Here is a 13,038-nt window from a genome sequence, read left to right on the forward strand (position 1 = left end):
CACTTTATCTGTTATGAGGATAGAAACCCATGATTGTTTATGAGATTCATGAGAATGATGTTTTTTCCCATCCTGTTATAACCCTTCAGTCTGTTGATGTCTTTGTACATAAGATGAGTCCCTTGGAGACAGCACATTGTTTGGTCTTTTTTTTTAATCCAACCTGCCGGTCTATGTCTTTTGATTAATGAGTTTAGGCCATTTACATTCAATGTTCTTATTGAGAAATGATTTTTACTCCCTGTCATCTTGACTTATTTCTGGTTTTTAATTTGAATTAGTTTCTCCTTTGATGAGTCGTCTTCTAGTGTAGTTCCTCCCTTTTCTGGTTTTCCCTTTTATATTTCATTTGTTCTGTAGGAAATATTTTATTGACTATGTTTTGTAGAATAGGCTTTCTATTTGTGAATTCTTTTGACTTTTGTTTATCATGGAAGGTTTTTATTTCATTGTCAATTCTGAAGCTTAATGTTGCTGGGGATAGTATTCTTGACTGACATTCATTTTCTTTCAGAGCTTGGTATATATTATTCCAAGACCTCGTAGTTTTTAGGGTCTGGTTTGCAAAATCAGCTGAAATCAAGATTAATTTCCCTCTAAATGTTACTTCTTGTTTTGCACTGGCAGCCTTTAAAATCCTATCCTTATTTTGTATGTTAGGCATTTTCATAATAAGGTGACTTGGTGTGGGTTTGTTGTAATTTTGTATATTTGGGGTCCTCTAAGCCTTCTGAACTTGATTTTCCATTTCATTCTTAAGGTTTGGAAAATTTTCTGATATTATTTCAATGAAAAGGTTGTGCATTTGTTTAGTTTGTATGCCTGAGCCTTCATCTACTTCAATAAATCTTATATTTTGTCTTTTCATGCTATCTCATATTTCTTGAAAGTTCTGTTCATGGTCTCTTGACATCTTTTCTCCATGGTCAACTTCATATTCATGATTATATATTTTGTCTTCATTGCCTGAAACTCTGTCTTCTAAGTGTTCTAGTCTAATAGTGATGTTTTCCATTGACTTAAAATATATATATATATATATATATATATATATATATATATATATATATATATATATTTAGTTGCTGATAGACCTTTATTTTTATTTATTTATATGGGGTGCTGAGAATGGAACCCAGTGTCTCACACATGCCAGGCAAGTGTGCTACAGCCCCAGCCCCTCCATTGACTTTCAGTTTAGTTTATTGATTCCTTCATTTCAAGGATATTTGTTTGATTTTTTTTTTTTTAGAATCTCTCTTTACTGAAGTGATTTTTCATTTCCTGTATTTTCTCTCCAATTTCACTCCTTATGTCCACCTTTCCCTCACAGATCTGTTTAACTGTACATTCTGAACTCTTTTTCTGACATTTCTTCCACTGTAGTGGTGATGGATTCTGTTATTGAAGTTTGTTTTGTTTGGGTCTATTTTTTTCTCTTGCTTTTTCATGTTGTTTGTGGGTCTACCCATCTAACAGTATGGATCTGAGGTAGTAGAGTTTTTGCCCTATGGATGTAGAGTGTCCCTGAAGGTTTCCAATACCTCACAGCTGAGGGGGAGACAAATAATAACAACCAATGCAAACAATATACAACATTAAACCAAATGGTTTCTGCTATGATATCTATGATGTTAGTGGCCAATGGTCACAATACACAGAAATGAAGTGATCAGTTATTACCCATATTAAAAATGATACATTTGCAAAAGGGTTTACAATTTCAAATTATGAATAGGGAAAGAATAAAAGACGTGTATTTTATGATGATTTTGAGGGAGGAGGAAAGAAAATAGAAGTAAAAAAAATTAAAGGTAGAGTGAAAGACAGCATAATAGAGATTGGTTGTTAGCAGAAGAAAAGAGAGAAAGAGAATCAAGGGAAGTAGATAAGTGAGAGAAAAAAAAATACATAACATAAAAATTTTTAAAAAATTAAAATAAAGGGCTGGGGATGTGGCTCAAGCGGTAGTGCGCTTGCCTGGCATGCGTGCGGCCAGGGTTTGATCCTCAGCACCACATACAAAGATGTTGTGTCCGCCGAAAACTAAAAAATAAATATTAAAAATTCTCTTTCTCTCTTTTAAAAAAATTAAAAGTAAAGATATAAATAAAATAAAAGTAAAAGGATACAAAACAATACCAAAATACACTGATTTAACATTCTAGCCCTGAAATACTGAGCCATGAAAAAGAAGTGACTGCAACAAATGCTAGAAATGAGGAAAAAAAAAAGAGACAAATATGTATATGTATAAATGTCCATGAACCATCAGGTCATATTTGAACAGAAAAAGGGGGGGGTCTCCATGTAAAATTAAAGAATTGTTTCCACTGGAGTTCAAAAAATTCTTGGCCTCCATTCAGCAGTGTTAGGTGGGATGGGCTGGAATGTGAAGTGGCTCCACCCTCAGGGTGGGGTTGCTAGAGTGTGAGAGGAGATCCAGTAGGTGGAGTTCCTGGAGGCAGGGTTTAGGCCTAAGGCTCCAGGTTCTTTGTTGAATGGCAATTGGTCTGAAGATTTTAGTTCAGTACACCTCCAGGGCCCAGGAGTTGCTAGTCCATGCTGGGGTTCCACTCATATGGTGGAGGAGCCAATCAATCCTTAGTGCCCTCCATTACCCAGAGACCCTGTATTTCCTGGTTCTCAGGTTCAGTCTCCAAATTCAATCATTCCTGCCCTTTTAAATTCCTACTGGATGGGTCTCTCCCATCTAGTCCTGTGAGCCACCAAACTCAAGGGGGAACAGGGGCCTGAGTGAGTTTCCACAACTTGTGTAAATCCCTCTTCACATTTCTCCTGTTCACTTAGGTACTCTCTGTGTCTTGTAGTGAGGGTTTGCAAGGAATTGACTCCCCTAGTTGCAGGCCTCTGCACCATGGCTGCAAAATTACTCTTCCTCTGTCTTCTGTAGGTTACCATGAGATATGTAGCTTCTTTTCTGCACAAGGATATTGTGTAGCACGCCATTCAGGTTAATTCAGCAGTATCTTTGATCTTTGATCTCTTCATACCCAGACAAACCATAGGACCCTTAAAAATTCAGGTTCCTTTAATTCCCTTATCTCTCCACTCTGCTCATGGAGGGACTGCTTTGGTGGATGCCGGTGGCAGTGGCAATGGCGATGGGGATTTCTTCCTTATTTTATTGTATCCAATGTCCTAAGTCCCCAATCTGTTTGAATGTCTAGTATTAATTCCCAGTAAAGACACCCTCCCCCCTTTTTTTCACCCACCTTGCTGAGAAGCTATCTATCTACTTTCTTGGTTTTATGTCATGGAGAAGCCAGGAAAGTGACCTCCTCTATTCTGCCATCTTGAAACCCTATATATCAAGAAATCTTTTTATTAAATATAAATAACTAAAGAAAACACTGTTAAGTTTTTCTTTCTTTTAGCAATTAAAAGAGCAGGGCTGTGAGGGATTTATAGGAATAAATGCATTGAATCCTTAATGCCACATTCTACCTCCTCACAAAACTCTCCACATATTAAAGTTCTAGAACTTCACTTTGCACTCAAATTAGTTTTTAAGCAAAGAAATCTGAAAGATTCCTATTCTTTTCATTCCTAGATGAACTTTGATTTATACTTGGAAGGAAATTTTTTTTAGCCTGAAGTCTATTAAAAATTAATTGGTTTTGTGCTCAGACTAATTAGTCTTAAATAGTAAACGGGCATAAGGGATATAATTAGTAGGGTTTCCTTTTGTATGGTTTCATGCTGTCTGTAATAAGGTCAATGTTGAAGTTTCCTCCAGCTTAATAATGATAATGATGATTATGAATTTCTTAAAGTGCATGACTTAATTAAAAGATGAGTCCTAGGGTTTGCTTCTCATGGGTCAATTTCCCCCACCCTGACTGCTCCCATCTCTTATTGAGTTCCCTGCCTTTGCAAGTGCCATCATTGTTCTCTTTGTCTCCTTTGCTGATCAGGTAGTTTAGGAAGCTGCCCTCTATTTTCTGTCCATCTGGTTGTGCCTAGAATGAAGATTTGAAACAGTAGCAATTCTGGCCCAAGGAGTTGGGGTTGGGTGGGTGGGTCTGTAAGATGAAATGCTGTGTGCTGTGGTGGGATACTGTGGGATTCCCTGGCCTCAGTGCCTCAGATTGTTCTAACAGCGTTAGAAACAAAGACTGGGCATTCTTGAAGGAAAAGGATAGAAAAAAATCGGATTTTAGATTCTCATTTCTCTATTCTGGAGGCTAGAAGAGGTAACATCTCAGGAGCCTGCTTTTACTTTTAGAAAACTTTGATTTTTAGTCCTAAAGTAGTTTTTACTTCAGGGCTAACTTTAGGTAAAATGCTTAAGTGGTCATCCAATTTCTGGAAATATCTTCCATTAAGACACAATGTCATATATGACCAGTGAAACTCGATATCATGCACAACTGCAAAAATGGGATTCTAATTAGAATAAGTTATGCTCCATGTATGTATTATAACATGTTACAATACACTCTACTGTCATGTGCATCTAAAAAAACAAATTAAAAAAACAAAACACAATGTCTTTTAAACATTATTATTTTAGAAGTAAGTATACTTCTTAAAAGAGCAACCACATAAATACCAACCCTTTAGGACTTTAGGTTTCTGTAAAACCTCTAGACTTGGAAGTGTCATGGAAAAATGCCCTGAATGACAGCAACAACATGATGATAATAGTAACAAAAGTCCTTTAAGAATTCAGAAGTAAATATTTAGAAGAGAGAGAAAAAAACCTCCAAATTATATCTTGACGTCATTATTTTTATTCTCTTATTATAATAAGTAAAAGGCATTTGGTGATATATCCCCTTCCATTTTTAAATCACAGCAGAGTAATGCAAAGAATAAGAATATCAAGCACCCCACCTTTGCATTTCAACCACCAAGGTCCTAGCCTAAAATAAAAATTTAATTTGAGACTAATATAGCAGGAACAAATTGCAGAGCAGAAACTAAATTTAATTTCTGGTTTTCACTTCTGTTCCTCTTGGCTGGGACCTTTTGAGTTTCAAAAGTCAGTTATCTAATACTTCTGTCTTTTGCATTCTGTAGCATCATCCCTTTCCCAAGGCACGAGGATGAGATGCATTGGGTCAAAGGAACTTAACTGGGGACAGTGCTTCATAGATTGATGTTACAACATACTCCATCAGAGAAACAATGATAGCCCTGGTGATGCTCAGTGCATCTTGGCTAATTTCAAGGTTTCAGCTTATGTACTGTGATACACTCTGACCACACTTGCAGTAAAATTTGATGGCAGAAATATATGCTTGAGTAAGAATTTTCTTGCATGGCACATTCATAGGTCCTGAATGTTGACGTGAGCCTCCTCTAGCCTAATAGTAAAATGGTAGTGGATCCATGTTTGGGGCCCTTTTTGATGACTCTACAGTTTCACTTCCCTTGAATTATATGATGTCGAAAGAGCAACTGAGTTTGACTACACAGGTACTATATATTTTCAATAAATATAACTTCAGAACTGATAAATGTATCTGATGATATCAAATCATTTCCATTTGTAACTTAATGTGAAGATCATTCCAATGAAGAAGGATCAGAACAACATTTGAACAACTTCTGTCATAAATGCTACCTGAGTCAATCTATGAACCCAGGTCATTGTTTCAGAATGTGATCTCTTAATTACAGAGATTATCTTATGGGAAATTTGATTTATTGTAAGGGATTAAACAGCAGTTTCAGTCCTGTTTTGGGGATAAAATTTTATTGTTTGTAGCTAAGATTTTGTTCAAAGATACTTTGGAGGAATTTTCTTGACCTGAGCTTTTTGGGTATTTAGGGTATCCTATTTTAACATGAGATGAATTGGCAGGATTGTGAATTCTCTTTTTTTTTAAATGCTAGAATAGGCTGTTTTTAAAATTATTGTTTAAAAAATTTTTTTTTGAGTCTGTAATATGTGTTCAGAGTACAAAATTCAGACATTACAAATGGGTAGTCAGGAAGGAATTTTTTTTTCTTTCTCCCTTGAGAAGACAACTGTGGTTGCCTCTGACTATGACCCTCCCACCCATGTGGTTTACTATACAGGCAATCCTCATTTTGCTTGGTAGTGCAGGACCATAAAAATAACTATGTAATCTGAAAACGTGCAAAGTGATCTTAATAATGACTGGGAAAAATTACACTTGTTTCTTACCCTCCTGTTCTCATCCTGCAACTTAATCCAAAGAGATCTTCTTTTTTTATGCTTTTACAAATTGTCAAATTTCTTTCTAAGTTAAGATCAATATTAGATATTTTATCTTCTGTGTTTTCAGATATTCCGAAACATCTTCAAGAGATTTATTAATGTTTTTTTTTTTGCCAGCATGACTTCCTCTGGGATATATTTTTCATCACAATGTCTTTCTTCATTTATGTCTGTAATTTACCCTCACTTATTTCCTTCGGCTGCAGGTCTAAAGTCTTGAATGCAGCAATATCGTTATTTTTATGGTGCTATCATTTGTATCTTGAATTTTCCCCAAAGCCCATGGGTTCAAAGTTTGTTCTCCAGAGAAGTGCTGTAGGAGGTGGTGGAGTCTAAATGGTTGGGCCTAGTGGAAAGTCATTGGGAGGGTACCCTCAAGAGGAAAAGTGGGACTCCAGCCCCTTCCTCTTTTTCATTTACTCCTTGTCTATGAGGTGAGCAGCGTTGCTCCACCACATGCTCCTGCCATGATGTCTGCCACCCCACCAAGAGACTAAAAGCAGTGGTCCACTTGATCATGGACTGGAACCTCCAAGACTGTAGGCCAAAATAAACTTTCCTCTTCATTAGTTGATTATCTCAGGTATTTGTTATAATAACAGAAAGTTAACACACATGGTCAATGATTGCTAATTCTCTAATTTTGTTTACATTTGATTCAAATTCCATTTTTTCACTCTATTGTATTTAATCTTTTTTTTGGAAATTCATTTTTTTCAATTACCCATTTTTCAAAATTTCATTTTGCAAAATGTCATATGGATTTACCACTGAGGGGCAAAGAGACAACATGACTACATGCCTTGCTGCGTGTGCATAAAGGAAATATCAGGTGTGCAATGACCTTTCACTGATAGACGGATATAAGTAATTCTGCAGCTAATGTTCTTGAACACATTTCACCTCACACAAATGCAAATTTATGTGCTGGTTAAATCCCCAAAACCAGCACAAATGCAAACCAGCATAACTGCGAAATCTTGAAATTGGAAGGATATTTCTTTTTCCCATCTCACCAATAAAGTTAGAACAAAGAAATGAGATGAAAGAATGCATGTAAGTTTTCAGTGGATCATATTTGGTGCTCCATTTTGTCAATGAAGTAAAAGTTACAAATGTTGCTTGTGCTAAAAGGGCAATAGGCACTAATAATCCAACACAGTGGCACATGCCTATAATCCCAGTGGTTTAGGAGGTTGAGGCAAGAGGATTTCAAGTTCAAAGCCAGCCTCAGCAACTTAGTGAGGCCCTAAGCAACTTAGCAAGGCCTTATCTCAAAATAAAAAATGAATGCTGGGGATATAGTTCAGTGGTTAATGCCCCTGAGTTCAATCTCTTGTACCAAAACAAACAAACAAACAAAAAACACACCAAAAGAACATAGTGAAGAAGAAAATAAATTAAAAAAAATTTTTTTTAGTTGTTGATGGACATTTATTTTACTCATTTATTTATAAGTGGTGTTGAGAATCGAACCCAGTGTCTCACACATGCTAGGCAAGTGCTCTATCACTGAGCCACAAGCCCAACCCCAAGAAGATAAATTTTATTGGAATGATAAAATCTGTTATGCAAGATACATTTTCTCTGATTTAAAAGCGTATTTTGTAGAAAGATGGTCAGATTCCTCCAACCAAGATATTGAGTAGTAAGATGATCTCCTTATATTCCTGAAAATGCAAAAAATGAACAAAGAGTAGGTGAACAATAGAGAATTTTATCAAGAAAATAAGTTTTAGGGGGTCAGTTGGGGTTGGTTTCTATTTAGGTTTATGTTGTATACAATCTGTCAGCATTTAGTGAAGATGTTTGGCTCAAAAAAAACCTCATGCATGGGTTACAATGAGAACCTCATACCCCTAAAACAAGGTTAATTATATTTGCTAGAATTTATTTAATAAAACAAAGACATTTATTTGACACTTCAGATTATCATTAAAAAAGAACATTATCACAAAAATATCTGACCTTGAAGAATTCGCACTCCACAATCTAAAAAAATAGCCATCCAGGATCCTTTCTGCACCTTGTAGATTTCAAATTCTTTGTTTTAGAATTTGACTTAACTTTATCTTGATGCCAGGCTAACTGAAATTCTGCATATTACTTCCTCTTCAGGGCAGCTACACTTGTACATATCTGAGGTCTCTCTGGTGGCTGGTTTCTGTCTCAATAGGTCTGATAAGAGTGTTTTAGTTAATATGTAGTAAAGTTCTGCAAGTGTTCTAACAAACTTCCTTGTCTATAACTCACCCTCAGAGAATTCGTCTATTAATTTCAACTTTGTTTGCTCTTTAATTTTAAAACAAGTATTTGGTTTTGAAGTGTTCTGTTTTCCCTTTCTCTTGCAATACTTGGCTTAGATGCTTCTATTTTTAAAAAAATAATTATTAAAATAGTGTTACTGTTTGCTAAAGCTGAGGTGGCCAAAACCCAATTTCCTGCATAACTGAACCAACCTCAAAGAAGTAAAGTGGTAGATGATCCATGGGAACCTTCTACTTTCAGACTGTGCAAGTGTCACAAGCTTGCCAACACGCAATTTACGTTTTCTGCTTTGTTTACTTTCCATGAGAAGCGCTAAGGTCTAACCTTTTAGTTGGTGAGTGACTTTCTTTATGGGAGTAAAAGGAAGCTAAGTCATGAAATAGCTGCTATGTGATTGTTACAAGATATCTAGGATTCAAAGGTCTAAACTATAAGGTTGAAATATTATTTCAAAAAGGCAAAGATACTCGAACGTTGTAAAACAACAACAACAAAAAATCCACTAGCCACTCTTTCAATTGAAGTGATGAAGCCTAAAGAATTCATATAGCAAAATGGAGAAAATCAGAAGACCAGCCATCTAAAAATCCTCCACTGGTGAAGTGATGAAGAACATTCACTGGCTTATCCTGAAATTTGTCAATTTTGTGACTCTTGGCTGCATATGGATTTCTGTGGTGCAGTGTACAGTTTTAAACAGCTGCCTGAAGTCGTGTGTATCCAGCCTGGTAAGTTTCAACAATCACAGATTTGTCTTTACAGGGATGGGAATATGAATTCCACTTGTTACAATTGATAGAACAGTTTTCTTTTTATGAGAACTTTTATCATGAGAAGTGGTAACAAGGAAAGGTAGTTTTTTTTTTTCTTTTTCCCCCGCCCCTGAACTAAGTCAGGAGTATTCATGATTATAGAAGATAAGTCAGGTAATTTTGTTTCTTTGTCTTCTGGGGGGAATGGTAGTGTGGGGATTGGGAAAAGGAAGCTTAAGTAGATGCTTAATTTTGCACACTTTAAAAATATTTCACTTAATTGATCACAATATAATTCATATTTGTCTTAAATATGAAGGAGTTTGGCCACAGTGTAAATCTTCTAGTTCTGCAGTAACAGTAATATTTGTATCATGGGTGGATCACAGTACAGGGAGCCGGATGACAGAAGCAGATGCAGATGCCACGTAAAACACTTCATTTAAAAAAAATTATTTGTAAATTCTCTTATTTCTGGCTGTGCATAAGTAATTTTTAATTAATGAATTTTTTCATATGGAAATTTGTTTTCTTATTTCTTGTTTTTTACACCTTCTATACCTTCTGCATATGTTGTATCATATTTTTCACTTGCAATTTAGTTGTGCCTTAAACAATCATGGAATCATCTTTAAAAATCAAGTATTTGCTGGCTAAAGAAAAATGTACTTTCCTATCTAAAGACCAAGGAAATAATATGAGAGCTTACATATGACACATTGTCACATATTTAAAAATAATGAAGTACCAAATATGTTCATCACTATTATGCTAACATTAGAGATAGAATTCAGTGGCAGATTAAAAAATAAACTCTTGTTACACACTTTTAGTTTGATTTAAATTATAGTTTAAAATACTACTTAAGCTTACTATAGATAATAGCATTTTAAAAATAGATCCATGTTTTATAGAAATCTTTGCTGAAGATCTCATTGCCTTTAATGTTGAATATTGACTTCAGTTTTTTATAATTGTAATCCAAACTTAAAAATGGAAGCCTGGCTGGGCTGGGGATGTAGCTCAGTGATACAGCGTTTCACTAGCAGGTACAAGGTCCTAGCTTTGATCCTAGTACTGCAAAACAACAATAAACAACAACAAAAACAAAGAAAACAACAGAAGCATGGAACTATTAATTGTTTTATCTCTAAAATGATTTTCTGGTTATAATAAGATTATGTATATGTTGTAAAATATTTTTAAGGTAAAGAAATGGAGAAGGGGGAAGAACCATATAATCACACTACTATGAACCTCTAATTGTATTTTCTTTTAGTGTTTTCTCCCAAATATATCCTCAAATATATATTTACATACAATTCTACACCCGGTTGTGCACCAGGCCTTTTCATTTCACATTGTATTATGAGTTTCCCCCTAAACCCTGAGTATCACTCTAATCTGTTAATTTCCCTGCTATTGGATCGAATTGTGATTCTTCAGCACTGCGGGCTCCATGTTTGGTTTGGATTAGTTGTATTTATTCTTGTCTTTCTGTGTGGGCTGCTTGGGTCAGGTTTTGACTATGAGAGTGGACAGCTTGTTCCTTTATTGAGCTGCCTTCCGCTCCCCACCTACAGGAATGGCACAGCTGACGAGGTGGGGGACAGCAGGAGAGACACAGCCTGCCAATTTGACCAGAGACTGTGATAAGAATAATCTGATCAGGGCCGCCCACCCAGGACTTGGAGGGGTGAATGTGAGCATAGCCCTGGATCAGGGCAGAGGCTGTGTGGCTTATTATGTCCTGGGCCATCCTCTTAACATGGATGTTTGCTGTAAGATCATCCTTGATTTCACTGAGTGATTCTTGATATTGAAGCATTTTTTGATTGAATGAAGAAACAGTCTTGAACAAGAGGATGTTAGAATTGCTGGGCAAGGGGCTGGGGGTTGTGGCTCAGCAGTAGAACGCTCACCTAGCATAGGCCAGGCGCTAAATTCAATCCTCAGCACCACATAAAATGCACAAGTCTGAGTTCTGGTGCTCGACGATGGGTGTTCACATTATTTAAGGGATCTATACGTGTTAGTTGAGTATATTAACTGGCAAGTATGCTTGAATTCCATATGCCATCTGCAGCAGAATAAATAAGTAATGTTCTTCAGAAAACCAGTATGGGAGATTCTTGATAAAAAAGAAAATAATAAACAAAATTGATGGTCACATAATTTGAGGAAGTGCATTTTGTTCCACCCTTTTAGTAGAACTGTAGGGCACAGTATAAAGGATTTGTTTAATCACAATTTTCTAATCTTTGGCAATACAATCCTTTTTCTGAGTGATAAATCCCAGCAACTGAGGAACTAATGTTGAGAAGTGTTCAGTTGGAAGTATCAGTTCAATCCAATAAAATTTCCTGGGTATCTATGTGTAGTCAGCTCTGTGGTAAGCCCACTTGGGATTATAAAAAGATTGTGCAATTTCTGCCCTATTGGAAGTTACGGCATGTTAAGATATTAAGGCTTCCAACACTAGACAGCTAAAAGCTACTACAAATAGGTTATATTGTAGGTTTTAAAATATTGGAGGATGATGATAATAACTTTTTTTATTTTCTTCTAAAATTCCAAAGGAATCTTCCAAAATCAACTGAGAGATCATTAGGAACCATAGGACACAGAGAGTTGTCTGGTTTTAAAAAATCATGTACAAATATCATTATCTTTCTTGTACATCAAAATGTAAAATTAAAACAGTGTAATGGAACAAAACCACAATCCAAAACTTCTATCAAGCGTCCAGAAATTAGTACAGTTTATATTGATATAAAATAGACTGGATCATAAAATGGAATATATTCCAGAAATAAGTCCTTTTCTTATAAGGGAATGTGGAATATGATAAAGATGAGAATTCAAGCCAAGAAGGCACCATCTATTTTTAATAAAAAATAAATACCTACATTACTATCAGATTCAAATAAATTCTAGGAAGTAATTACGCAAAGGATGTGATTGAAATACACACAGACAAATAACAAATAAAAACCTCATTTGTCCCATTAAAATATTAGAAGAAAATAGGGCTGAATGTTTCTATAATTTTGGAATGGGAATGCTTTGAAAAGCCTGATTTAAAAAATCCAGTCTCCCTAAAAGATCAATAAAGTTGACTATTTAAATTCAAACTAATAGACAATAAACAGAATACAATACAAACAAAGGCAAAAAGTGAAAAAAAGAGCCTGACATGGTGGCATTTATCTGTAATCCCAGTGGCTCAGGAGGCTGAGTAAGGCAGAAGGATCACAAGTTCAAGGCCAGCCTCAGCAACTTAGCAAGGCCTAAGCAACTTAACAAGACCCTGTCTCAAAATAAAAAATAAAAAGGGCTGAGGATGTGGCTAAGTGGTTAAGTGTCCCTGGGTTCAATCGCTGGCACTGGTATTAAAAAAAAAAGGATGAAAAAATATATTACATAAATTATTACAAATACAGTTTATTTATTATTATTATACATAAAATTTTACCAATCTCAAAACACATAAACACTGTGTAAAATAAGTTCAGAACTTGAATAACTTCTTCAAAAAGGAAGAGGTATGGATAGTTAAAAATTGAGCGATAGATAATCAAACTTCTCAGAATTTCAATGTAAAAATGAATTTTTAATTCCTCTATCAGGTTGTCAAAGATAAAATCATTTACATTTGGCAAAGGTATGAGAAGGCTGGCATTTACATTTACTATTGGTTGGGATGTACATTGATAAATATCTAGAAAATAGTGGTATGGGTTAACTAATACAAAATCGAAAGGGAAAATACACCTTCAATCCTGTATCTCAAGAGATTTATCT

At 35.4% G+C, this 13,038-nt stretch overlaps 1 protein-coding gene across 3 annotated transcripts in view; it reads left to right on the top strand.

Moving 5' to 3' along the window:
• Positions 1 to 9,087: 9,087 nt before the first annotated feature.
• Ros1 (ROS proto-oncogene 1, receptor tyrosine kinase) overlaps positions 9,088 to 13,038 on the top strand; it is a 129,584-nt gene continuing 125,633 nt past the window's right edge. For all 3 annotated transcript variants that reach the window (XM_077801670.1, XM_026394086.2, XM_026394085.2), the window contains exon 1: positions 9,088 to 9,210. In XM_077801670.1, the coding sequence (XP_077657796.1) occupies positions 9,088 to 9,210 (123 nt within the window). The remainder of the gene's footprint in view (positions 9,211 to 13,038) is intronic.

This window comes from Urocitellus parryii, chromosome 8 (genome assembly GCF_045843805.1).
Source record: "Urocitellus parryii isolate mUroPar1 chromosome 8, mUroPar1.hap1, whole genome shotgun sequence".
In the NCBI taxonomy this organism is placed as follows: domain Eukaryota; kingdom Metazoa; phylum Chordata; class Mammalia; order Rodentia; family Sciuridae; genus Urocitellus; species Urocitellus parryii.